Consider the following 27,919-nt stretch of genomic DNA (forward strand, 5'->3'; position numbering starts at 1 on the left):
ATGCTTAATTCGTTTTATAGATGGACAAGGTGAGGTGAACAATTAAGCTTTACTGGGTTCCATTGGAATCACTAGACATGTTGATTTAAATATTAAATCAGGCCCTTATTTCCAGATTCCCAGTACTTTCTTCTGAGGCAAGTTGTGAAGTAATACGTGTTTTTCCATCAGTGTAATCTGTTGATGCTTTATGTTCAGGGCTCTGGATTTCATGCTTCTTCAGGTGGAACTTTGCTTGCTATTCCTGGTACTTCCCTGCAAGGTTAGTTTCAGAGATTTTACTTTAGCAATCACAAGTATTTCTTTGAAGGGTGAATCTGTAGATCTCAGTAGACCACTGTGTAGGTGATGGCTAGTAATAATCAGTAATACTCAGTAATAATTGGTGTGGTTTAAGTGTTCCTTTAAATAAGGAATCTATACACAAAAGGGTTTCCTAAATGGTATGTTAACAGCTATTTAAGAAGCTTTTCTTTAGGTTAACTAGGACTTTTGCTAATGAAGTGTTGCTTATTATCCACTGTTTTTCTCTCTTCCTTATTTCAAGTTAGCTGTTGCTTCTACTTTCTGGATCTAAATGTTTGGCAGGAAATGCAGGGTTTGGTAATCCTGCACCTGAATAACTAAATGCTTTAGCTTAGATTCTTCAGCTTTACAAAAACTTGCAATTGAGTTGTCACATGGCTGCTGTCACTTGTGTAGGTGAATTAAATTATTAATCTGGATAACAAGACTTTTGCCAATTCAGGCCAATTCAGGACAGTAGATTTTTATTATTTAAAAAAAAAAACCAAACAACCAAAACTACATTAAAGATTTTATATGCTAATGTTTTAATTTCCTCTTAACAATCTGATTTTGTTTAAAGCCTGTTTATACCATAAGCTGTACTCTTTTCCTCCTAAGTTAACCACCAGTGTTTATTTTCTGTATTTTATTTTTATGAACCTTTGTCATTAAGGCAACAAACATGTAAAGGAAAATCCTGAAGAAAGTGACTTGTGACTTGAAATATTGTCAGCTGATATACAAGAAGAAAATGGCAGAAGAAATGCGCTTATTTGCATGGATCTTACCTTGTTACATTTTAATTATTGATTAATTATAAAAAATGTGATTATTTGAGGTATACATCCCATCTGTCTTACTTTGCCGGCCTCAAATTTTAACTCGTACTTTATGTATTACATCTTTTCTGGTATTGACAGTTTCTTCTACCTTTTTTTTAGATGGTGTTAAATTATAAGCATTTGGAAGAAACCTAGCTTGTGCTTAAATGTACTCATCTTATAAAATACCATTTGAAATTAAGTTTTGTCAGAGCCTTTTGTATTAGATGAACTTAATAAGGAAATTGCTCATTGAAGTATTACTAATGTCTTAACAGGCTAATATTTCAACAACATACTGTAATGTCCATGCTACTCAGCATAGTTCTTAACTTTTTCATACTACTGTCTTTTATTACCAGAATCTGGGATTGCAGGTACCCACTCCAGTAGGCCTAGCACAATGACGAATTAACAGCTGTCCCAGAAAAGCCCAGAAGTACTTAACCAAAGGTAAGTGCCTTTTGAGAAAAGGCATTTCAAAAGAAATTCTTGCTACTCTGCATCTATATTGAAAGGTAGGGAGGTTGTCACTTATACCTGTACTTCTAGAATGAAAATCAGCATGGATGCTTTGGAGAGCCCAAGCTAGTCAAACCTGCGGACTTGAACATGGGAAGGCAGCTGTCTGTGGACAAAACTAGCCAGACTCCAGCATGGATGGCCAGTGAACACAAGTTAGTAAGATGTCCTGGCTGAATAGCTACTTTGGTCCTTAGTATGTGTTCCTTATAGAGGCATTTATTATTTTTAGATACAAGTATAGCATTGTTTTGTTTCTGGCTGTGTGTTTGAGCTAATGGGTCCTCTCAGACCTTTAGGCTGTGGAGAGTGCAGTATATTGCCATTTAAAAGGACTTCCAAAAGTCTTGCTTCTGTACAGTTGGGCATAGTTACCTGCATTTTGGGTCTGTGTAAACAAGCAGCGGCTCTGTTTGGAAGGTATCCGAGATCCTCTTCTCCTGCTATTTACCACTGTTGGCACTGTATTTAGATCTCTGGAAGGAGCATGCTCCCTGGATGCTGGCTTACTACGTCTGCTTTTCCTGGAAGATATGGGACTTAAAGGATTCTCAAGTTTCAGATTTCTTGGATTTTTAATTGCAAACTAGTTTAATAGGCAGCAGGATTAAGAAGCATTACAAGTTCTCGAAACAGTTACTCAGTTTATTTTCCAAAACATTTTTGACAACGCTTTTTTGCCAAAAAGTCTTAAGTTGGCACCACAAGATATGCTGCCTTCCCAAACTCAATCAAGAAGTATTTTAACTATGCTTGAGACGATCATACAGCTGATACCAAATCTTCTGACAACATGCCAATTAAAATTTCAAAGGAAGATTGAATGCATATTTAAACTACTTGTGTGGAGAACTTAAACAGAAAAGAGACTGCGTGATTTAAAGAAAAAAGTTTCAGTTTAAGCAAAGATGGAATTATCACTTACAGGCTTGTATTACAAATTCATAACCATATTGATAAAGATTGTATTTGGATTATTTTTTATATAAAGGAAGATCAGAGGCAAGCTGATGAGTACACAATGATGTCTCTGTGATGTTGAATATGCCCACTTCGCTGAGTAAATTTCTGCTTGGTTTTTGGATTCCTTTTTTTTTTTTTTTTCTCTTTTTTTTTCCTGATTCCATACACGATAGCCCTCCCTATGAGATTAGTAATTGTTCTGAAGGAAAAGGTTTTCCTTTCCTTAATGCGTGTAAGTAGACAAGTTCGAGAAAGCATAGGAGCTCAGGTTTTCATGGAGTGCTTTCTTGCCAAGCCATCTGGAATAAAATCTATTTCTTTGTTCCATAATTACACAAATGCATGTTTGCTAATTTGTAGCCAAAATGGACTGTCAGCTGGCAAGCTTCCTTAGGCCTGTGGTGTGATATTCTTAGCCTTCCATGGTTCCCAGGAGTGGAGCTCTTCTTTCAGGGCTTCAGAGCCCTCAGAAGTTGTATGCCTAAGCCATGTGGCAGAATGTTCTATGCTGTTATGAATGGTTGCGGAAAGAAAAGGAACACTGTCTTCCTGTCTGAAAATTAATTGCCTTTATCTTTAAGATGATTATGAAAGAGATATTTCAGAAAAGGAAATGTTAATGACTAACTTTTCTTCATCTTTGTGTGGGTGCTATCCTGCAGTTTTACAGCTCTACTTGATTGTCAGATGTAAACCAAAATAATTTAAAATAGATATTAAAATAAATGTGATTTCTTAAGTAATATGCTAGGAAATAATTGTTCTCACTTGTATCTTTCTTTTTCAGGTATTTGTGAACGCATTCAAAGATTACATCTCAAATTTTAATAGACTGAGACATTGAAATGACATAGGATGCAAAGTTTCCTCTCCAGCTGAAAGCACATAGGAATGCAGACAAGGAGGCCTTGCTGCTGCTCACAGTTAAGATGTTCACACGCCTTGCTTTGGTGATTTGTTCAGTTTGCTGAAACTCCGATGAATAGAATCAAGCATAGTATTTTTGTGTAATTTACTTTTATCGTTGAAACAATTTTTGTCTATAGAGTATCCAGAAAGCTAAGCTACGCTGGTGGGAAAGACCAAAATCCTAGCATTGTCTTGGATGAATTCTGGTCAAAACTTGCCAAGAAGTATTCATGGTCCGCTACAGAGAAAACACTCGTTTTTAAAGTTCAGGTTTTGTTATGTTTTTCTTCTTCCAAGAATCACATTATATGTAGTATACAATTAATCCTGATTTATACTTCACTGTACTGTAAATCTGGAGGAACTGGTTTGTTCCTTGTGACAGGGCTCATTTTACTCCCTTGGCTTTATCGGGTATTGGAGAGAATCAGGGTTCCTTTCTAAATTTATAGTAACTTTTAAATTTATAGTAACAGAATGGGTATTATGTTTTTCTCTGCTTATAAGCTTTGATTCTTAACATATTAGTAATAAGATAAGTAATACATTCTTTCTGCTGATTTTCTGCCCATTCATGCTTTATAGTTACATCAGTGCTAATAGAAAAAATTAAACTGGGCTGAATGGTCCAAATGCAGTATTATACGCTATGATTTGTAATATGCCTATTATGTAATTTTAGTGTTAAATTTTCGAAGCGGCTCAGCAAAGTTCATTCTTTTAATGTCATAAATTTTAATGGATTTGATAGTTATAGTCTGTGTTCTGAAAAAATTCTACCTGACACAATATATATTTTAAATAAAAACCTTTTCTGAACAAATACCCGCTTTCGACATTTTAGTTCAGGCTTGTGAATTCTCAGGGGTTTGTATGCCTCCAGCAAAATACATGAGTGCTATGGCAGGGTCCCACAGGTTTTCATTGCTGTGTTCTTTCTTGGCAAGAAGATTGTTTTAGTGGTAAGTGTCAGGTCGGCTACACTGTGTTTTATCATCATTGCCCGTTGTCAGCTTTCTGAGCTCCAGAAAAGGGGAAAAAAAACCCCAGATGTTTTCCTTTGACTTTACTCATTTCTGAACACACAGGAGTTTTTAATGTTATTTTAGCTCTTAAACCCCAGATCTTATTATCTTAAGTGTTGTTCTTGAGCAAGGAGCCAGTTCCAGTGAGGTTTACTCTGTGATAAGACAAGAGCTTCTGCAATATATATACACACACATTCTATCCCTCATCAATTGTCTGTCATGTTTCTTTCAACAACAGCAACAAAAGATTGTCTTTTAGAAATGCTTCTGTGGCTCATTTTTCTTCCTGTTCCTACATGAATGAACTGTAGGGAATATGCTTTATGAACTACCTTCCCCTTGGATTTGTTGAGGTACTTATTTCCCAGAATTTCTTGAGACATCAGTACTGGGAGATTGCGTAACTCTATTAATAGTTTTCTGTTCTAAAGTAACTTGAAGGTAAGGTGGAATTGGGGTTTGGATGTGTTCTGACTAAATATGACACAGCAACCTGAATGCAGGCTTACCAGGGTAGGAAGGTAAGTTTATTTAAGCAACATAGCAATAGTTCATTGTCTTGATGAAAATTACTTCTAAAGAATTTTAAGAGGTAGGTCTTGAAAAACCGTGAGGTGTGGGAAGATCAGCTCATCCCAATGCCACATTTTTGGTGCTAGCACTAGCAAAAAATAGGAGACAGTTACACAGTTAGTTTGATCCTCCAACATCCACTTGAGATACAACCAAAAGTTTGTGGTGTTTTTCCTAACAATGCTGTTCAGATAGGTCTGCAGTGACTGCCAGATGCTACAGTGACTATGGGAGTATACCTGTCCTAGACTTAAATAGATTTCCTGGTGTTACTTGATCTCTTCTGTTTTGAGCTCCGTTCTTCCTTTCCAAGCAGTTTTGCTTCCACTATACTTCCCCCTGTTTACTCTTGTTTCCCTGTTTCATTGAACTGGTACTTGAATGCTAAGCTTACTGTTAATAAACATAGCTTCACACAGCTTCCCTCTGCTTCAAAAGTTTTGTAAAGAACACTGGAAAAGCAGCTTAGGTTGCTGAGACAGTATAAACCTAGACCTAGCATCTCCTTTTCTTATGTTGTTGTAATTAGTTGAAACTTTCTTTATACATAAAGAATTTAACTAATACATCATAGTTTATATAAGTCTTTCTCTAATGGCTTGAAGATGGAGCAGTATTTAACGTGCTCTTTCATGTAAGAATTCAGTAGTCATTTGAAAACTATCCCAAAAAGTAATTTCAAAAAATCAGGTCATTCAGTTGCTTATTTAAGTAGAGTGTAAAGAGCTGGAGGAATAAAGCTAAATCTGGACTGTGGCAGCATTAGAAGTGCCTTGGAAACAGCTGAAAGGCCATTAAAGGTGATCTTGAAGCGGAGTCTGTGAGAGCAGTAGTAAATAATTTAATGGAAACAGTGATTAAATGTGGAAAGGAAGTATATATTGAAGGAGAATATTTACAAAAGTGCCCTGCTTTTTTGGCAAGCTATGCTGCAAGGGGAAGCAGCTGCTGAAAATTGATGTAAATAAATAGCTGGACCAAATAATGAAGACTTAAAGAATACAGGGAAAACCAGATGTACCTAAATCCCATGAAGTGGACTTACTGTTATATGCACACTCTATTGGAGAAGGGTGTACTTTCTTCATTGCCATTAAATTAATGATCAGACTGAAGTGATGGGTTTAATTTAGGTAACTCATAGAAGTTCTTTGACTGGAATTTTTAGAGAAAATGTATAATCAAGAGTGCAAATGCTGTGAGAAGATTGGGAAATAGCAACTTTTGTACAAGTTATGTGTAAATTACATTAAATGAAAATACAGCATCAGCTGTTTCCAGTGTGTGTTGGAAAATAGAAATAAATAGACCCTTGGGCCTGTATTTACTTGCTTGGGAGGCTGTTTTAAATAATTTTTCTCTTAATCGTTTCAGAGGGCTGAGTAGTGCATCTGCTGGTGCCAGTTAAATTGTCGTATTTTATTTAAATATTTTACATATTAATGCTATTCAAACATTTTTGATGTGTTGAGTCTAAGCAACATTTATAAGAAATAAAATAGATATCAACGTACTTTGTTCCTGCTATGGAACAAAATAGAATTCCTTCCAGTCTAAACAAATGAAGTTAGTACTTCGTGCACTGGTATCTTGGTGTTTAGCTTTGGAGCTTTGGCTTTGGCTTTGCCTCCCTGCTTTCCTCCCCTTAGGATCTTAGTCAGGGTTGTCATTGCATATGGTTCTCCATTAAAGTGGTTTTTATCGCTTCTTCAACAGTATTTTTACTTATCCAGTGGTAGCTGGTCTAAGACTGAGATAACACAGTCACTGTAATTCCAAGTCTGCCTTGTTTCTGGGGTGTAACAGAAATGATTGAGTTGATTTCTGCACACAAAGACAAGTGCTAGCAGGGGACAGGCAGCGACGCTGGGCAGCTTTGGCTGCACGGGTTGGCCCCTTTCTTTTGATCCAGCGTAGAAGTGAAGGCATGTTACAGAGGCTCATTAACTGTAAGCTAAATTAACTGTGAACCAGGCTGTCAACTGTTTCTTTTACATTGGGCTTTTTTTTTCTTCATAAATTTGTCCCATTTCTGGGCGTGACCATCCACTTCAGCTTTTAGAAGAGGTGTTGGCTCTCTGTGCTATGGGCTTTTCATTTGTTTTGTTTCCTATAACTGTTTTCAGGGCTGCCTCCTTCAGGACCTGAAACACTTACAGGGTTCTCTATGTGCTTGGGAGTTTCAGGCTCCTTGATGCTGTGCACTGTGTGGGTTTTAAAGGCATTAACATCCTTTTTTTTTTGAGAAGGTGGAACTATCCGACACCTACAGGTAAGGCGTGTTACACCAACGTGCCTTACTGTTTCCTGCTACTACCACTTAATGACTCCCAAAATATAAAAATAAATCCCCACTCTGTAAAAGCTTACCATCTGATGAGTTTAAAGTCTTAAGATGAATGTGCTCACAGTATGTGAATTATTTGGGGAAATCAAAAGCGCTTTCTGCTTTTGTAAAATGCTTGGTAACAACAGCAATGTAAAACCCAATAGGAATTTAAACGTCACGTAGAATATTAGAAGGAAAAAATCCTCCCTAGGAGTTTTACTGTTACAGATCATTTGCTAGAATCTTTGTGGACTCTTGAATATAGCTGGATACATTACATTAGAGGAGTTGAGATTTGAGATGTGTTCTGCTATTGCTCACAGAAGGAAACTACAGTTATATAAGGATATTGTTAAATCTTGCGAGATGTATAATTATAACTTTAAACAAGCTGTTAAATTATTCTCCAATTAGCTTTAGATATATCGTGTTATTATCATAGACCAGTCACAATGAGGAAGTACTCAATGTTGAACAGCAGATCAGTTTTTAATTGGGAAAACAACTAAATCATTAAGCATGCAAGTATGAAACATGACTTCCTTCCAGAAGTGTTGTTAAAACCTGTAGAGAAGAATAGTTAAGGCTCTGCTAGAGCTCTACAGACAACAGAGTGAGTGGGTCTTTTGGGACTGTTTGAAAGTTGATGGTTGTTTAAACAAAGGATTACTTTTTACTGGAATCAATACCGTGTGAATGCTGAGACACCTGCTTGTGCAGTTCCCTTCCTAATTGTCTTCAGAAGGGCAGATCCTTCAGAGTGGCAGTCTGGATCTATACTTACTTCTTGCCTAGTCCATAAACGTGCTTGGAAGGCATTTTGGAGCACTTGTCCATTTTATACCACTGTTTTATGTGTCAGTTTGCCAGGATCCTATCTCTAATCATTCACGGTTCCTCCAGAGTGAACAAGCAGATCTCACTTTCTGATTACATGTTTGTGAAGCTGCTTCAAATGTTCTGTCCTTTTGTAGTATGAATCAAACCCATTAATCTGATGGGATCATCATGAATGGCTTCTACGTTTCCCGTGTTTTCAGCCGCCAGCTGCTCACTATTGAGGTAAATGCTAACTTTGGGAGCCGTCATGGTGGGATTAGATGATTTTTCTTCATCCTCCTGTAATGCAGGGTCTTTGCTCCTTCTTGGTTTTCTGTGTTTTCCCTTGACACTGTGATCAAGTGATGCATAACACATCTGAGTGGCAGACTCCACCTGGAAGGAAATTCATTTTGTATTTAACATTCAGTAGTTATGCTTGCCTTAAAATTGTGTCTTAAGACTTTTGGAGTATGTCTACACTGTAATCATAGTGGTGGTTGAAGTTTACCCAAACTAGCTGTAAATGAATTCATTAAAAGCACAAATGATTAAGCTGTGGCAGCACAGAAAAGAGACCAACATAATTTAATAATAAATGACTCATGTTCCTGGGATAGTGACAGTAAGGAAAAAATTGAGTGTTATTGGAAAGATTCTCTGGGAATGAGGGCAACCTACATAATCAGTTCAAGTTCTTTGGGATGCAAGACGTAATCTCCGTTTCTTTCCAATTATTTATTTATTTATTTATTAATTAGAATCCAGTTACTAGCAACAACATTTTTTTCACAGGCTGGCTATGCAGAAAACCAAAGGTGGGTAATTCTTGTCTGTATATATGATCTCATTTCCAGTGCAAAACGTATGTTTTGTGTGTCTTCCCCTTGCTTCTCTCTGGTTTTCAAACCAAATTGTGAAGCACTTTTGACATGGGAATTTTCATAGACTGTTCTGTTTCCATGGAGTTAATGAAAACAAATGTCTAGATTTTTTTTAAAAAAGGTATTTCTACCCTCTGGAAGTGTCCTGAGAGAGGGGCTGGAAATAGGTGCTTATGAAATACGTGGAAAATAACTCAGGAAATTGATGCTAGGAATGCTTCAATCACAAATTTCAGTTGAAGCTTGCATGCTTTTAGGCATCCAGGTATCTCAAAAAAACCCCACAAGTCTGTAGAAAAACAGTCTTTTTCATTTGTTAAGGCAAATAGATTTTGTGCTGGGCAGGAGCGAGCCAATCAAACTCATGACTATCATGTGGTGCAGCTTGTGTTTTCACTTGGTTGATTTCCAAAATAAATAAAATTAATTCTTTACATAAGCCATGGCAGTAGATGCAGACTTAATGCAGCCTGATCTGCATGCCTGTGACTGAGCTTTATCATGCCATACGGGTAGAAATGAGCTATTATTCTCCTGCTCCCTCGTTAATGACCCAGATTGAATGAAGGGTCAAGTCTGTGCTTAAATTCCCTGATGAACTGAGACACTAACGCATGGTAATTTTTGTGATGAGCAGTGTGAAGATTTTTGTTATATATTGTCATGGGAACAACACAAGACCTCTGAGACAGGCTACGTTACCCTAATTCAGAAATCCAGAATTAAAAGTAAAGATACCTGTAGCTGGTTAACAGGCCTCTGAGGCTGGGACTTCATCTGCTCGTAACATTCCTCTATAATTTGTCAAAGTAGAAAAGTGTTTTAGTTATTAAGACATGCTACTGAGTCTTAGAAGATCAAGTCAGCGGATCCTGTTACAGAACTAACTCCCCCCAGTTTGCCCGTTTTGAAATTACATGCAGATCTCTCCCTCTATTTATGGACAGGCACATAGCTAAAAACTTCAGACACATAATGTGAAAATGAAAATAATTTTCTGTTCATATGGATGGGAAGCTTCTCTTTATGCACTAAGTGGCCATCCTTTTAGACTGCTAGGAGGACATCTTTCAGTTAGGGGGTAACCACGTACCGATGCATTTTCCAGCATACGCAATTGTTTCTTGGGCTGAGAAAAAGCCTGTGAGTTGCAGCAGCTGGTGATTAAATTCTATTCCTGGCTCGACTTTCAGTTTTCTGTAAATTTGGTGCAAGTTATTTTCTCATGCTGTATGTCATTTTAGCCATCAGTAAAAAAAAAAAATTACTTCCTTACGGTTTTCAGACTTTTGTGGTGTCAATGCATTTGAATGTTAGCTGAGATAAACTTGTGCAAACCCTGTGTGAAAGAGTTGGGGGTGGGGTTGGGGTTGGTTTTTTTTCCCTGTAGCTCAAGTACTTTATTTTCGCTTAACCCCAAATAAGGCTAGCAAAAAAGTTGTGTTCATGTTACTTAAATACTGTTTGAACACCATAAGGGCTTTGAGAGCCATACCCTCAGCATATCTAGCTCTAACTGCAGTTATATGCTGTTCCTGCCTTTAATGTGGTATCTCTCTGCCAAGGATTATTAAGTTCAGCCCGGTAAAGCAGAGAAAAGCCATGTCTGCCCACCATTCAGCCACTGGGCTTGTTTCAGCCTGTTCGTCAACGTTGCTGGTGAGCTGTGGACAGCCACAGCCGAGAACTGGTCTGTGTTTGTTTCTGCCAGCTCTTGTGGCAGCATTGACTTTGGGCAGTGAGTAATAGGTGTCTCAGATTGCTTTAGCATGCGTGGATCAAGTTGTTATTTCAACTGGTGGAGCTTTACATATAGAAAAGCTCTTGGTTTTGAGGTATTTGGCTGAACGGGACCATTTGGACATTTGGTAAAAATACCAAATTCAGTATGAGACATGGTCTTACAAATAGTAGTGCTGTATGATGGTTTGCAGTTCTATCCCAAGTAGGTATTAATACAGCAATTGAAAATGGATAGATTCTCAAGTTTGCTGTTTGAGAAACACAGAAAGTGTTGGTCGGTCGTCGGCTTTTAACCTACATTTATTATAGTTTCTGAACAGACATGTTTTCTTAAAGTGAAGCTTACCTAAAATATCTTGATTAAGATTGCCATAAACTGGGTCATCTTCCGTGTAATAGTCATCACAGCTAGAAGGGGAATACAAAAATACTTTTAATTCACAGAATATGTTTTATTTAGGATGCCACTGTTCTACTTGAAACATTTAACACACGTATAGCAATAGCAGATTGTATGTGATCTAAAAAAAGAGACCAAAAATATTGAGGGGGGAAGAAATGGTAATGCCTGTGTTCTGAAGAGAGATTTGTTATCTAGCCAAGAATTGAACTCTTATTCCCTGTGACTTAGTTAAGTATAAAGCTAATCTCAAGACTACTAAGCTACTTTTTGATTCACTTCTAGAAATGTTAATGATCACTGAAAGGAATCCAGTTCGTGTCCTCTGAGACCACTTTGCAGTATAAACTGAAGCACTACATGGGTCTTTTGGGCAATGTTCTTAAAAAGTCCACTTGATTCAACTGAAATACTTACATCAACACCAGAGAAGACCAAAGCAAACTTCAGCTTTGGATTTTAATGGGATGCTGTGTTTCATTGCCTGGAGTTTTAAACGTTTAAAACTGTTTTGAACCATGTTGGTAAAATGGGAATTGTTAGTGGGAAGCACTGTGTAACCTTATTCCTGTTGCATCCCTGTACTGTGCCTCATCAGGGGAACAAAGTAATGCAAACACCACTACTTCAGGGGTATTCTTCAACTGAACAGGCAGTAATAGGCAAACAGAGACTTCCAACTTCAAGCAAATTTGTAATTCATTGGTTTTGCAGAACAGTGAATGCCTTTGTAGGTTTTTTTCAAAGTCCTTCTATATTTCGGTAGAGATGAGACTCTAAGAGAAATGAACTTGTAACAGATCACGAGGTAAGCAGCAGCTGTAAGCAGCCGCTGTATTGCTCTTGAAAGTCATGTGTAAAAGTGTGTGAAATGTAAATACACATAAATTATTTTTTCACAAGTATTAAGCATCAGGCTATGATTTATCATTGTTTTCTGAGACTTCTTTTATTATAGATTTACTGAGTTTGAGTGATAGTAAATAGTGGGTTTGCTCGATATCTTGTACTTCCTTCAGTACACCAGATTATCATATTAGCATGCAGTTATTTCATTGCTGATAAAATGATTGGAGTACATCTCTCCCCCATGATTTTTTTTTCCCCCCTGTTTTCTTTGGACAATTTTTTTCCACGACCATCCTGCTCTTCGACATTTCCAGGCAGGCTGTGTAGAATATTGGATTTTCCTCTATGCTGTCCCTCCAAAGCCATCTGTCATTATTTATTGCTTATTTCACCCCTGCCGGAAAGAAACCTTTTTTATCCAACTTACCTTGGACTGTTGTCTTCATAGTCTTTATACATTTTAGCTGGAAAATTTGTTTAAAACAAAAAAGAAGAGAAAATGAAACATTCTATTTTAGAACACTTCACATAATTGTCCCAACTGACATGCTTTCGATTTCACTGTAGAGAGCTAAACTGAAAGCTCTTGGGTCTCAGGACCTTTAGTTGTCCCCCTGCTTTTCTCAACTACTTCTGATGACTACAAGAAATGTTTGTGTTATGACCCTGTGCTGTGGCTGCGAAGTCTATGTTAGTTTGCAAGACCCCCAAAATTGTAACCCATGCAATTAATTCCTTATTTCCTCCTCCTCCTGCTTCTACCTCATCGTCTTCTCTGTCGAGGGAGGTGAATGGTCTTTATATTACAAGGTTGTGGTGGGTTGACCTTGGCTGGAGGTGCCTACCTAGCCACTCTGTCACTCCCCTCCTCAGCAGAACTGAGGGAAGAAAATATGATGGAAAAAACTTGTGGATCAAAATAAAGGCAGTTTAATAAGCAATAGCAAAAGTCATGTGTGCGGAAGCGAAGGAAGACAAAAGATGTATTCCCTACTTCCCATCAGCAGATGTTCAGCCAGGGCTTCAGCACGTGTAGTGGTTGCTCCAGAAGACAAATGTAAATAACGAATGCCCCCCTTCCTCCTCCTCTCCCTCAGCCTTTATATCTGAGCAGGCATCATATGGTTTGGAATGTGCTGTCAGTCAGTCTGGGCCAGCTGTCCTGGCTGTGCCCCCTCCCGAGACCTTGCCCCCCAGCCCACTGGTGATGGGGGAAGGCTGGAGACAGCCCTTGCCGTGCGAGCGCTGCCCAGCCGCAGCCAGCGCCCTGCCGTGCTGCTGGCACCTTCCCTGCTGCCAGCGCGAGCACCGCACCGCCAGGGCTGCAGGGGGCTCGGCCAGACCCCACACAAAGGTGAAGGCTTTATTTGTTTTACTAGTTCTGTTGCTTGTATCTCTGAAAGAGAGATATCCTGTGGCCCACATCAATGAATCGACCAGAAGCGGAGAGGCAATGGCTACAAAGAGATTTATTGCTAGAGCTTGACTAGTAACTCAAGAATGCCTGGGTTATTTCTGCCCTCTGGTCCAGGACCTCAGAATTTGCCACGGTGGGCTCCAATTCCACGAGCAATGCAACATCAGCCGATCTGACCGAAACTTACTCAAGGTTAGTTTTGTAAATGACTGTCATTTTTCATCATAGAAATATCTGCTTAGTGGCACTAAAAGACAAAATAAGCCAAAAAGCGCACACACCCATTCCACAACACTCCGGCAGCGCTTCATTATCCTGTAAAAATCTAATCCTCGTGCTGGGTGAGCTCAGTCTATAAGCACAGCCTTCGATTGCTGCAGGTGATGTGTGTGTGTGTGTTTAATGTGGTTGAACCCACCGGTGTTTGCCTGCCCACCCATGCGCGTACAGCGCCGGGGCAGTTTGCCCTGTGTAAAGGCAGTTTTTCCTGAATGGGAACGGTGAGGATTGTACAGCTTAATAACTGTAAAATTGTTTGCATAAGAGAGGTTGCACCAGCATAATCAATTCTGTTTAAGAAGTCATAGTTGACTTTAACCAAAGCCAGAGTATGGCTGCAGTCATCCCTCTAACATAAATTAAACAAATTAGTTCCTTATTGTGAGTGACACCTTGGTTTAAGAGCTACATTAGGATCCCATGAGGAAAATGAATTAGAACTTCTTTTTCAAACTAATCCAATTAAGCATAAAATACGTGTGAAATCTGAAATTCAAATACATGTTCAGGAATTTGGGGAGCAGAAAACTTTCTGACATTTATTTTGTATCAGTGCAGCTACTTAAAATAAGTTATCTGAAGCACACTTAAAAAAAAGGAAATTACAGATGTTAAAAATATACTTCAAAAATAAAATTTTAAGCAGAACCAAACTTTTCACCTAGTTCTATTGCTTTGTCTTCAGAGAATGGATTTGGGTAGCTGTTTTTAGCAGCTGACTGGGCAGTTAGCAATCATTCTGTAATACTTGACTCCTCAAAATTTTTCAAAGTTACATCCTCTCTGCTAGGAATCATTCTTGCCAAAAGTTTTTTGTTTTTTGTTTGGGTTTTTTTGTTGGTTTGAAATCTGCCAGCAATGATGTCTTCTTCTACGGACACTTCAAACACTCAAGCTCCGTTCCTCACCGACAGACACCATTACTTACCTTGCTTCTTTTTCATATAGTGTGAAATGTTCAGTATCAATGAAACAACCAAAGCCAAACTCACACAGGCAAGAACTCCCCAGACAGAAACGTGGCAGTCCATTTCTGTAACAGAAATACATCAATTTTATAGTTTGTGTTGTCTTGACAGGTTTACTGTATTCTTTGTGGTTGGTTGATTTTTGCTTTCTGTAATTGAAGCTGTTATTTTGTTGTTTACTCTGTGACAGCCGTTTCTGTACAAACAAAATAATTAATATCAAAACCAGATGTTAAATAACAAGAAAGCAACATCAATAGACTGTTAGCAGAACTACTGTTGAGTAGGAATTCAGCCAAAGGTTGGACAGCTGGTTTGCCTGTAAGATGCGGCAAAAATCAGAAATTGCTAAGGAAAAAAGTCATCGTAGTGAATAGCTTTGAAATTATTTTTGTAGTTGTCTTTAACTTACTATTTGCAGTAAATTTTGGCCTAAATTCTAGAGTTCATGAATGTAGTTCTGGAGATTACGTCAAAGCAACTTACTGCACTGGAAACATCTCTGAATAATCGCAAAGACCACCAGGTTTTAACAATCTCTGCAAAAAATTTCAAACGTTAGTTATGTGTTTTCTTGCGTATCCCATTGAAACCACTTACTGGTACTCATATCCTTGCTGTCTGAGAAAGCAGAGGACATAGTGACAAAGGATGAGCAGTAGCTGGGAACCGGTGAACCCCTCAGAAGTGCTGCGGAGAAAAACCTGAAATGCTCCTGAAAAGTCACCTGGTAAAAGGTGGGTCAGCGTAACTGAACAGAGTGTCCTCTTGCACTGAACTGGCCTCTCCTTCGAGTCCTGTTAGAGACACACCCCCCGCACCAAATGTATTTTGTTGTTTAATTAATTCTTTCATTAGCCTAGCTCATACAAGTTTTCCATCACAAAGCATGCTGAAGAAAATAGCTTATTTGTGATGGTCTAATGGCCAGAGTGATCAGCATGGCTGCAGATGGCCTGCGAAACCTTCCCATGAGGAAACACTGAGCCACATACCTGAGTGAAAGGAGCTTGAAACTAGATTTCTCACTTTCTCCAGAGGCATGTCTCAGGTTCTTGTAGATTTGGGGCGTCAAATAAAGCCCGGTCCCAAAAAAACACACCAAAAAGTCTAGTTGAGCAGAGCAGGCAAGGGGAGGCTGGATGATACTGAGTGAGGTTTGAGCAGGTCCTTGATTCGCTTTTTTGGTTTTGATGTAGGTGGATCCCTTCAGGAAGCTGACACTTCATTTGCTTCTTAAAGGAAAGGTGAGGTGAAGGAGTTGAGGAACACGCGTTCCCACGTTGCCGGCCAGGGGTGGTGGGGGTGCTGCTTGCGCTCCTCTGAGCACACAGACAGGCTTTGTTCCTTGGCCGACCAGATCCAGCTCACCTTGGGAACTGCCCCTTACAGGTTTGGTCCTCGAATTATGCTGGTGCTGTAAAAGCTTGTTTAGTTTTGTTTTATTCCAAGCCACAGATGTTTTGGTGGTGATGAAACAAGATAAGCTAGTCCTTGGTAGTAAAACGTCACAAATCACATGGGCTTCCGTGATCAGGTTTTCTTGCTGATCAGAACTCTCTTTTAAAAGGAACGAAACACAGCAATAAGCTGTGACATTGGCAGACTTGTGACTGGTTTTTGCACATGGTCCTTCCAGTGGCCAGTTAACCTTTTGTTTGAACTAAATGTCCAATTTCCATTCCTTTCTTTTCTCCTACTTGAGTTCTCCCAGAGGTGTTTACAGGTTCTCCATGACTGCAATGCTGCTTTTCATGTTGAGAGGCACTTTTTTTTTTTGCCATGGGATACAGACATTCCTGAGAGACGGCACCCGCGTGAAGCAGCAATACATTATTCCAATTTTTCAGAGAAGGAGTTAAGAGAAAGGGAGATCCTACATTGAGAAGGTATTATCAGGCCACATCAAGAACCACCAGAGTTTGGAACCTGTTTACTCTTAGAAATAGTCACTCAATATTTTCATTCTGTGCAACCTGTCCAAAACTACAAGAAGTCAATGTCAAAGGCAGGAACTTTTAAGTCTCAATGCAGTGCCTAAATAGTAAGAGTCATCCTTCCTTCCTTCTCTTGTCCTTTTTGTCTTTTCTGAAGTGATTGTTTCCCATTTTTCTGATAGAATCATAGAGTCATTTAGGTTGGAAAAGACTTTTGAGATCATCAAGTCCCGCTCCTAACAGAGGACTGCCAAATCTGCCACTAAACTATGTCCCTGAGCACCACATCCATGTGTTTTTTGAGCATGTCCAGGGGTGGCGATGCCATCACCTCCCTGGGCAGCCAGTGCCAAAGCTTCACCACCCATTCAGGGAAGAAATTTTTCCTAATATCCAATGTAAACCCCTGCCCGGCGCAGCTTGAGGCTGTTTCTTCTTGCCCTGCCACTACTTACCTGGGAGATGTCTACACCTCCTACACCCCCTCGCTACCACCCGCTGTCAGGCGGCTGTAGGGAGCGATCAGGTCCCCCCCGAGCCCCCTCCTCCCCATGCTGAGCACCCCCAGCCGTGTGCCCCAGCCCCTTCCCCAGCCCCCTGCCCGGCTCTGGACACGCTCCAGCCCCCCTACGTCCCTCTGGGCCTGAGGGGCCCGAAACTGAACCCAGGGCTCGAGGTGCGGCCCCACCAGCGCCGAGCACAGGGGCACGGGCACTGCCCTGGCCCTGCTGGCCACACCATTTCGGATCCGAGCCAGGGTGCTGTTGGCCTCCTGGGCCACCTGGGCACACTGGGGGCTCATGTCCAGCCGGCTGCTGGCCAGCACCCCTGGGCCCTTTCCATGGGGCAGCTTTGAGCCGCTCTGCCCCCAGCCCGCAGCGCTGTGGGGCTGCTGTGACCCACGGGCAGGACCCAGCACTTGGCCATGTTGAACCTCACACAACTGGCCTTGGTCCATCCGCCCAGCCTGCCCAGACCCCCCGCAGAGCCTCCTGCCCCCAGCACGTCAGCACTCCCCCCAGCCTGGTGCCAGCTGCAGACCTGCTGAGGGTGCGCTCGGTCCCCTTATGCAGATCGATAAGGGTATTAAACAGGACTGGCCCAAATAACATTAATTTCATATTTCTTTTCCTATAACTCATTTTTTTGTTTGTTCTCCAGGGAGCAAAAGCAGTATTGCAGCCTAACAGAGGGGCAGCATGTGTAACTGTGATAAACGCTACAGCCCTGAGATTCATTAGAATAAAAAAAGCAAGTAGATATTTAAGGTACAGTTCTGATTGTACTGAATGCTGTAATTTAGCTTTCTGATTCACAAATCCTATTTTTTCCCTGGTGTTTCCAGAGCAGAAGGAGAATTCTTAGTTTTGATTTGATTATTTTCAGCCCTTAACTGAAGTGGAGGAGGAAATCAAATTTTTGATGGCAAGTAGCCTTTTTGTGTTTCAGCTTCTCATTTAAATCGGAATTATTCTCTGGAAAATAGTAAAGGTTGGGAAAAAGTCGTTTCGCTTTCCAGTTTCAAGTGTAACTTCTACAATATTTGAGCAATCCCACTTCCCTAGGACTTAAAAAATACTTTAGCAAAACGCAAGGCATGAAATTTGGATTTCTAATAAGATTTACCTATGTTTTAAATCCCACAGACTATAGTTCTTTCTTAAACGTGATTTAGAAAATTGCATGGGTGTGGGGAGATTGAGAAAACAACTTTTAAATTGTTCCTAGCTGAACACTACTTAGTTTATTTTAAAATTTATTTTCCACAACTCTGACTTAAACATCTGCTTGTATTTCAGTAGAATGTATACAAACAAATATGTGACTTCTGTATCTTATTTTTTAATCTTTTTTCTCTTTGCAATACGAGCTATTTGTTTGTCAGACGACACCAATTGTATTTCAGACACAAAAGCATTTTTCATTTACTGCATGAAACCATAGTAATGGCCTTGATCAGAAATACCGTAGTGCCACTCGGAGTGCTCTGTGCTTTTCTAACCTCACTTCCAAGTTAATCTGCCTTTCCAAGTACAAAATATGACAGATTTTGATTTTATATCATAGCTTTACAGATATACAACTCCCAGCTCTTTCCCAGGTGTTCTCGTGCTGCCCTTACAGTTGTTGCCGATAGGCTAGCTATTTACATTTACAACTGCATTATTTAAATGTTTACTACTTTGACAGCAGCAGCAGTAGAAGGAAAGCCGAATGCCTGCGTGAAGAGCAATTTGCCTCCTCAGGTAACTATACTGCTGTCCCTATATGTATAATAGCAGATGCAAACTGTGACAGTTAACTGCCTGTGCTAAAGCCAAAAAAAATCATTAGGTGACTGTGGACGGAGTGTGAAATAAACAGAAAGAGAAGTCTGTTAGACTAGTTATAGTCTGCTCTAAAATAGTGTCTTTTATTCTATTTTCTATTTTTAATTCTCATTCAAGTAATCTTCTGTCAAATGTAGCAAAAACAGGTTATAATTTTTTACATATTATATCATTATTCCAATCCTGTAGCACTGTGTTCAGGGACATTTTCACTCAATTGCTGTCAAACTGATTTTTTTAAAAAAAAAAATAAATCATTATATCTTTATTAAAAAAGTCCTCAGGAAAAATTTGGCCCCTGAGAATAGTGCACTATGATTCTAATAGGAAAAGCACAAATTCCACCAGGGCTTTCTGTGCTGGAAAACCTAAGAGTGCTAGTGGTTTGTTCATAAGAAATCATATTGAAGCTGTTCTTAAAGTAGTGTGCTCCTCTGTGAAAGAAAAGTGTTCATGGTATAGTCAAGGGTTTCATGAGAAGGACAAAAATTCTCATTTTATTGTTAGAAGTTGGGTTGTGTGAGTGGGGGAAGTATTATATTTAATCATTATAAAGACAACAGCTTTTTGAATATCCAATACCGGAATATCTCTAGCATTAATGATACGTTCCTATTCTGCTGCTGTTTCATTTCTGTTTGGAAACAGGGTCAAACTTGGAGTTGCATCCAAGTAGTTTACTCCATCTGGATGATGGTTTTACTTTTCTTTAAGGATGGTGTTACTTGCCTCCTCTTAGTATATTTTACACCGCTGTAAACTAAGGCACTATATCCATACAACAAAATACGGGCAAACAAGACATAGTTAATTGTTCTAAAGACGTAGTTAATTGTGCTTTTTCTCCTTTTTAAATCTATTGATAAATTTCTCCACCAAGGGAGACAAGACACGAGAATAAATAGACTTTGGGTCACTTGTTCTTAGGCTTTCTCTTTGCAGGGTTCATTACACTGTAATGGGGGGGGGGGGGGGGGGGGCAGAAGTGGGAAACAAAAAAATAACCAACCAAACGAAAGACACCCCCCCCAAACATTCTAATCGTTCCTGGATGAATTTCTGCAGTTCCACGTTATTGCAACCCAAAGGAGTGGATGTAATCATGTACTTACCTTTGGGGAAAGGGGCCAGATTTAACAATTTAGAGCTAATAGTAGGTGCTTATCCTTCCAACAGCGTAAGAATAGGTAGCAGAAGAACTGAGTTTTGTTCCTTCTTGTTCTAATGTGTTTTGTTTAGAAAATCCATCACAAAGAATAGCAGACAAATATCAAATATCATACTTCTGCCAGTTTTTCCTACTGAAAAGGGACCTGAGATGGGGAATACAGATACCCGTCTGGCTGGACACACCATCTACGGTATCAACTCCTCATTCTACAGAAGCAGATTAATTACTTTGGTCGCTACCAGATTTAAGATGATGATCTGGAGCACAAAATGGTTTGCCTCCTGTTGTTTCTGTCTGCAAATTTGTCAAGGATGAGATAAAATTAGTGCTTCTTTTTCCCCCTCCTCTCCAATTAAATGATGAGATAAATAAAGTTCTGTACTAATGACCCTTAGAAAAAGAAACCCATTAAGAGACTGATGAATGTTAAATTATCATTAAAAATGCTTCCACCTGTGTGAGTTTTTAAGACAGGATTAATTCTCTGGAAAGGTTTCCTTAAACTGCAATTAATTAGTGCACAACTAATTGCTTTGTAAGATATCAACTTCATACTTCAGAAAGGAAGCAGCATATTGTAAAATAAGTCCTCAGCACAGTAAATATTTTAAGCACAAAACTAATGCCAATGCTTAGTCTTCATTAACAAACCTTAATGAAGGTTTAAGCTGTTGATGATAACTCATCATCATGATTATTATTAATAATTTGACTTCAGAACCCTGAGCAACCTTCTTGGAAGAGTGGTAATTACCACAGTGTGTTTTTACTGCTCCTTTGTTTACAAGTTGGTAATACCGAAAAAATAAGGCTTACCTGGTTTTGCTGTTTCTAGGAATACTCCCAGCCCCTTTATCCAGCGGGAAATCAAGTGACGTTGGCAAACCTTGGATGCTCTTTTGCTTTGGGCCTGGCAGCATGAAACTATCTCTTGAGTTGCTGTCAATCTTAAAGGTCTCCAGTCTCTTTCTTTTTTTTCACCTGCTTCCTTACAAACAGGAAATGTGGTTCAGGCTTTTACAGCCTCGCTGGCAAACTGACGGTCTCCTTCAGTGTTTACCTCTGAGAGAGGAGTGAAATATTTATGTGCGCTTGCATTTATTATCCACCTGTCTTGCCGCAGAAGAGCATGTACAGGACTATTAGTTCCATTCTGTGTGATAAAAACCTGCTTTTGTAATATTCATATATTACAGATGAGTAATGCTCATGCTTTAAGTCTTCCTGTTTCTGATGTTATGTTGAATCAGCAGAAGTATTTAAATACTTCTTTAACTAGATTACAGGACTATTTTACCTAGGAGTGCTATTTGATTCTGTCTCTTGGGGTTTTGAAACCAAGTCTGAAAGTCCGTGGCTGAGAGAACCTCCAGTTTAGCTGAAACAGGATTCAGAGGCATGATGCACCACTGCCGGCTGTGGAAGGGCAAGTTAGGATCATAATATGCTTCCTCCATTTTTTGAAGTCCATGAACCTGGGCCAACAACTTGGAACAGTTGTGGAAAAAGGATAGATCAGCTGTGTGTATTTGTCTTTAAAATCGAATGAAACATGCCTGCGTTTGGGTAGAGAAGCCATTTTATTCTCAGAATCGGAGCAGCTTCTTCCAGAGGAAGCTCACATCGAGCACTGTCAAAGAAACTTTTAAATTCTGAGGTTTTGCTGGGGCGGGGGCGGGGGGGGGTGGGGCGGGGAGGGTCAGAGTAAATGGTTTTATTGCCAATTATGCATAACCTAGAAGTGGGAAGTGTTTCTTAAGAGAAAAAGCAAATCACATGACTACGTTCATCTTTTTTGTAATATGTACATATGTATGTTTATTTGGGATGTTATTACTCTGGAATATTATGTTTCTATTAACTGCCTTAGATTAATGCTGAAGAAATAATTTACTGGATTAGCATCTTATTGGAACATGAAGGAGCAGGTTAGTCCTGGGTAATATAATAGAGCTTTCCATTTGAGTCGAAAGGTGATATAGGCTTAACTACTCAGAACATGACCATAATGAAGTGAGTTTGATGAGGAGAGGTTAATAGAAAAATGCTGAAAATGGTGGGAATTCTTACACTTTATATTGTTTTAGAGGTTGCAGTTATCATGATGAAAAATTCAATGGAAAACAAGGTTATTTGAAAGTGGACTTAGCTTTGCCACTTGCCAGCAATTGAATTTAGACACCTCACTCATATGGGTAGAATCAACATTTCTCATTGTTAAATCAAAAGACGTGAGTCCATCACATTTCACTGAAAACCAGGATATAGAACTAGATCTCCTTTCAGTAAGCGATGCACTCCATGATCTGGAGTCTAGACTGTGGCTTTAAGTGGGGAAGAGATCCAGGTTTGTGAAGTAGAGACTGCAGTTCGTGTGTTTGAAAGTAAAGGGTTTGTCACAAGCTTAGGGAAGGGGAAGGACTCGAGCAGTTGCAATGATGGGATTTAGCCATTCCGTGTTGTAGGATCAAGTGAACAGAAGAGCCCCGGGGCCATCTGATGAGAACGTGCATCTCAAGAGGAGGCTTCTTGTGAAGAAAACCAAGGGTCCTGAACTGAGAGAGAAGCTGAAGAGAGTGGGGGAGACGCATTGTAAAAATTGAGGCACTTGCTTAGTTCCTCAGCTAAGAGCACGAGGAGCAAATCTGCGATCTGCAGAGCGCTCAGAACGAAATGCTTACCAGCCGGAGCAAGGAATGAACTGCTTTGGCGGTAGCGAGGGGCACAGCGGAAGGGCGAGCGCTGGGAGTGCAGCAGGGTTCGTACTCCTGGCGGTGTGTTAGTAAATCGGCTCTCCAAGCGCAAATTGGTGTAGCGTACCCGCTTTGCCTGGCTGCAGGAGCGCAGGCTGTTGGGTTGGGCATGAGCTGGGTGTGCTGTTCTGGGCAGCCTGCAAGAGAGGGAAAGCTCGGTTAGATAGGAAGAAATTGTTCGCTGCAGGCTGTAAAATCCATCATCAATATAAGACTCCTTACTTTTCTTTCTTGTCCTTTATAGTGGTGCTACATTAAAAAACTTAGTGAGCTGGTAGTCGTCTTAAAGTGCTGTTATTTGTGATAATAAAGACAAGGACAAATCATTCCTAATTTAGAAAGATAGGACATGAAGTAATGCTATTCCGTCTACATCCATCGTGTACAAAGACATTTCCTCTTCTTTTGAAAGTCCCCAAGCTGTAAACTGCTGGGTGCATATTCTGGGAAAGTGTCTCTGACTGCTTAGCTCCTTATGTGATCCTTGGTAAACGTGCTGCTGGTGTCTCCGGGATAAGAAGCTAGATCAAGTGGACATCTGACTTGGCTGGGAATAGGTCTTGCTATTTAAGTTCTTGGAGAATGTAAATGGAATAGTGTTAAATGTTGTTGTACGCAGATGTGTAAGGAGTAAGTCAATACTCAAATGGAGACAAATAAACAGTGCTGTTTGGCAGAAGACTTGGATGATCAGGTGAAGCTGACTGAGAGATCACTTGACAAAGTAAAAAAAGAGCTTATAAAGTAGTAGTTTGTTTGTTGTTCTAGGGAAAGACAAGCAGAAGCATTCTAAAGTAGGCATGAAAGACAACTCTACGTTGGGAAGGGAGGCCATACTTAGAAAGGGAGAAGGGAAGGGGGATCTTGAATTTTTTTTCTTTGGCTTTAGCTGAATCTTCCTAAGCTTGCTATTAGTGTAGGGGGAGGGGGAAGTACATTGCGGGCAGAGGGGCGTATCTTGAAAGTATATGGTGCTATCTACAGAAGATACTAGTTAGAAAACCTTCAGGTGCCTGTGTTAAGTGCTTATGCTCTAGGAGATGGTAACTCACACTTACCATGGAGTTCCTTCAACTTTTAAGTTTATGTGGTAAGTTAAGTGGTAGATATGAAATTGGAAGGTTTACACTGATTTTTTGAGGAAGGAGATATCTGGCAGCAGCCAAACATGTTAGATAGCTATATCTAATTTCTGTGATGAGATAGCAGATGTTGCCGTGGAGCATGGAGCTAAGGCAGGGGCTGACCAAGGAAAGATTATAATATTGCTGAGACCTCAACAGAGGAGGTCAGCAGGTTTCCAGGAGCAAGACCATTACTAGAATTTTTATATTTTTTTAAGTGCTTTTCTGGTTCTGGATGAACTGTGGCAGGATGGAACATTTTACTGTGGTTTCTTAAGAAGGCACAATACCTTAGCAGTTCCCAGCAATCTCCTCCAAGCCTGGAATTTGCTCTACATGACTGGAAACCTCAACGGAAAAGAATTTTCAGGCTTATTGACCTGAATGTCATTTCAGAGTTTGTACCTTCCCTTTCCTCAACCCCAAGAAATTGAAAAGCCTTCTTGAATCCTTCCTTTTTGACTTCAAAGAAGAAAGTTTGTGCTATGCTGCTTAAAGAAGATTTTGGGGGACTGCCTTAACTGTTTCTTAGAAAATTAAAATGAAATATGGCAAAATGCAAATTGAACAGGCAGCTGGCACGAGGCTCCAATGCATTTGACTCGATAGATCTGCATCTCTTAATTACTTATGAAGTGATTTGGTTCAGTGTGGTTTTGCAATGTATGTATGTTGCCAGCAAGTTGTTCTTCTCTAAGACTGCAGAATGCATGTTTATTCTAGCTTCCTGCAGGTAAAATAAACTGCACAGCTGACAACAGAATTGGGCCTCAAATGTCTACTTTCTCATCGATACTGAAATTGAACCCTTTCTTTGAAAAATAATTTTCATTTTCATTGTCAGTGCGAAGTGGCTTAGTAGAAACCCCCTTGCAAAAGATGAGAGACTGTAGTAAAAGTCTTGAAAAGTGCAGGTGTTCCTGCAAAATGTGACATTTCTGTTTGAAGTGAGAATGTATTTTTAATAACAAATCTTCTAGGGTTTGCTGGGGAAAGTAGCTACAGCAGAAATGCTTTGAGAGGAGCTTGTGCTGAAGTGGAGCCTTGCTCTGGTTCTAATCTCGTGAACATATCGCGGAAGCAGAACTGTTCTTTCAAGCTTAGCACATGGCTCTTTGCTTGGGTTGCAGGTGCAGACCTGGCGCTCCCAGCGTGGTGAGCAGAAAGGAGCAGCAATGCTGCAGAAGGGAGCTTGGCGTGGAGCAACCGCCAGGACGAGTGATGCCTTTCAAGGCAGCCTCAAATGCTGCAGAGAGCTCTTCTGACTCCTACAGGGAATTCTGTGCTTGGTAAAATTAAAAAGCCCATCAGTGTACATTGTAGACAAAGTCCTGAATTTCACTGTTTTACTTACACCAGTGTTAAGCACAATGCTCTCTCATTAACAGCCCTGAAATTATGGCTCCTATTATAGACAGTTGCATGGGTTTCCTGTGGGGAAACCACAGGGGTTTTTTTCCGAACGCTACAAAACCTTATTGTAAAGGATTGTAAAGAGAAAACTTCTTATCTTGGCAATTCTGCACTGTCAAAATTTCCATTCAAAGCTAACACTGCGCACTTGTGCAGCTTTGGGTGGAGCGTTGTGTGCTGTGAGAAAGCCGAGCTGTCTCTGCGTGACTGGCAGAGAGAAAACAGAGCAGATGCCGCTCCATCCAAAGCCTGCAGAGGTAAAGCGTGGCCATCCCATTGACTTCAGTGGATTTTATTTTCTGTTCAGACAGCCGCTGTGTCCTGAGAGAAATGTAACCTCTAGTGATACCTCTCCCAAGCCATGCAGAGAATGCATCGGCGATTAAAGCCGCTGTAATCCATTTACGTAGGTTTAGGATTTTTGTCGTTCCCCCTTGACACACTTTTATGAAGAGTGGGGGCAAATATTTCACCCTGGGCAGCCAAAGACCTGATCCCACAACTATTCCTTACGTGAGCCACCCTAGTGAAGCCAGTGGCCCCCCTCTGAGCTTGGCAGCAAACCCGCAGCTCTGTTGACTTGACCAAAGCACAAGAAGCATTTGTGAGCAAGGTGGTGTCCCTAAAACACCGAGCTTGTGCTTTTAGAAGTTGCTTGGTACTACCGTGAGCATTTCTATGTGGCTCGGCTGAAGCTATTGTGGAAAACCCAAGCTCGTGTGCCGGTGGCCTGGAGCCCTGTGGGGAGTCTCCCCAGATGATCTCAAGTCCCTTCCTACGGCGCTAAGGCTGAGCTAACAAACCCGACTCCTCCGCTGTGCTTGTCGCTGAAGCGATGAAGCCAATTCCAGCTCTGCCATGTGTCCCTTCATCAGCTTTGCCTCCGCAGGACTTTCTCGCCCATTGCTTCTGGTTTAAGTGCTTGGCTAAGAGAATGTCAAAACCTTGTCCCCTCTCCTGCAACACGTTAAACTTGCTCTGCTTTGAGTGAAGTGCTCCCAGATACAATTTGGAATGAGACTCACCCTTGCTTTGAGCAAAACACCACCTGCGTGCTAGTGAGTGGCTGGCATCGCAGGTAGTTGTCCGAACTCGGGCTGCTGTCGCTGCATCTGAACCAAACCCTTTTCCACCACTTCTCAAAGCCTGTGTTATCACAGTGTGGTTCATGTTGGGTCTTAACTGGGCTTTGGTCTATCCCTGTTCTGGACACAGGGGAAGTTCTGAGTTGTCTACAGGCTGCTGGAGACCTAGGCTTGGCTGTCTTGTTGCGGGTTCTTGCTAGAAGTCACTCTGCGGTGTGCGTGTCTGCTCCCACCACCCTTTGCCATGATAACGCACGTAAAAAGCATTTGAACTATGTGGTTTTCTCCTCTAAAGTCTTCCCTGTGTTTTATCCCAGAGGAACACTGTTCCCCTAATGTGACACAGTTGCCAGAGGGCATCAGGAGAACCACAGACCTGGGAGTCAAGGGAGGTGTTTGTGCACATGTCTGCAAAGTCAGAAACAGTGACAAAGAAATAAAGGAATGCATGAGCCTGCTTCAACTTAATCTGTGATTGCATATATTTACCAATAAGGTGTCTTTGCAGTGCAGTGGAGTGACTACTTAGGCCTAATTAGTGTGCATGTAGGTTAAGATGAAGATTTAAAATAATGGCTGTGAAGCGAGCCCTTGGAAAGCAGTCAATGATGCACGGGGGTAGCGAAACTGAACTGCATCACTCGGCTAGCGAACCTTTCAGCTTAACAGTGTTGTGGTTGCATCTCTATTTAAAGAAGTATCTGGTAAGCAGATAAAAGTGCTCGTCTTGCCACTTTTAGGGCTGTTAAAACATGGTTTTCTTACTGCTTCATGTTCAGCAGGGCGTTCGGGCGCTGGTTTGCTCCCCGTATAAACTGTCGGTGACTTGTTAGTGTTTGCAGAAAGTGAGAGCTGCAGGTGCATGGCAAGCGGCTCTCTTGTCCCACAAAGCAGTGTCAGGTGAGACGAGACTGAGCGTTCTGTACAGCCGTGCGCACTTTGGCGTTTCTCAGAGACCGAAGTAAGTGCTATACATGTTTAAGGTGTTTTCCTTGAGGATGAGAGTCCTGGATTAAAGTTTCTGCGTGGAGGAGGCAGGACAGGGACTGAGATTCTGTCTCCATGTGGTAGCTGGGAAATGCACTCAGGGACGCGGGGAGGGGCCGTGGGCAGCCTTACCCCGTCCCTCACAGCTGCTGTGCCCCCCATGGGAGGCCGTTTTCCCAACGGGGGTGTCAGGACACGTTTCACTAAGCTTCCCGGCTACCAAGCTGCTGTTCCCTCGGAAGTCCGGCGTGGCCGAAAGCTGATCAGCTTTAAGCGAGCTCTGTTGGTGCCACTTCAAGTTTATAAACGGGCAGAATGATCCCACAG

The 27,919-nt window shown here is 40.7% G+C and overlaps 1 protein-coding gene across 1 annotated transcript; it reads right to left on the reverse strand.

Moving 5' to 3' along the window:
- Window positions 1–7,903: 7,903 nt before the first annotated feature.
- LOC119143692 (T-cell receptor-associated transmembrane adapter 1) lies at window positions 7,904–21,275 on the reverse strand. The gene is made up of 6 exons (XM_037378203.1): window positions 21,047–21,275; window positions 14,753–14,857; window positions 12,556–12,592; window positions 11,226–11,287; window positions 9,875–9,930; window positions 7,904–8,648 (listed from the first exon to the last, which is right to left on the reverse strand). Exons 2-6 carry the CDS (start codon window positions 14,853–14,855, stop codon window positions 8,385–8,387), a joined length of 522 nt encoding a protein of 173 aa, XP_037234100.1. The 5' UTR covers window positions 14,856–14,857; window positions 21,047–21,275; the 3' UTR covers window positions 7,904–8,384.
- Between the last annotated feature and the right edge of the window lie 6,644 nt (window positions 21,276–27,919).

The sequence above is a fragment of the Falco rusticolus genome, chromosome 2 (genome assembly GCF_015220075.1).
Source record: "Falco rusticolus isolate bFalRus1 chromosome 2, bFalRus1.pri, whole genome shotgun sequence".
Classification (NCBI taxonomy): domain Eukaryota; kingdom Metazoa; phylum Chordata; class Aves; order Falconiformes; family Falconidae; genus Falco; species Falco rusticolus.

What these genes read in the sequence shown, in the direction of transcription:
- LOC119143692 (XM_037378203.1), bottom strand. Translation starts at nt 14,855, where the DNA reads ATGGACTGCCACGTTTCTGTCTGGGGAGTTCTTGCCTGTGTGAGTTTG. An exon ending in CTATATGAAAAAGAAGCAAG is followed by an intron (nt 12,593 to 14,752) that starts GTAAGTAATGGT and finishes CAAATTTTCCAG; the next exon opens with CTAAAATGTATAAAGACTAT. An exon ending in GGCCTGTTAACCAGCTACAG is followed by an intron (nt 8,649 to 9,874) that starts GTATCTTTACTT and finishes ATTTCCTTCCAG; the next exon opens with GTGGAGTCTGCCACTCAGAT.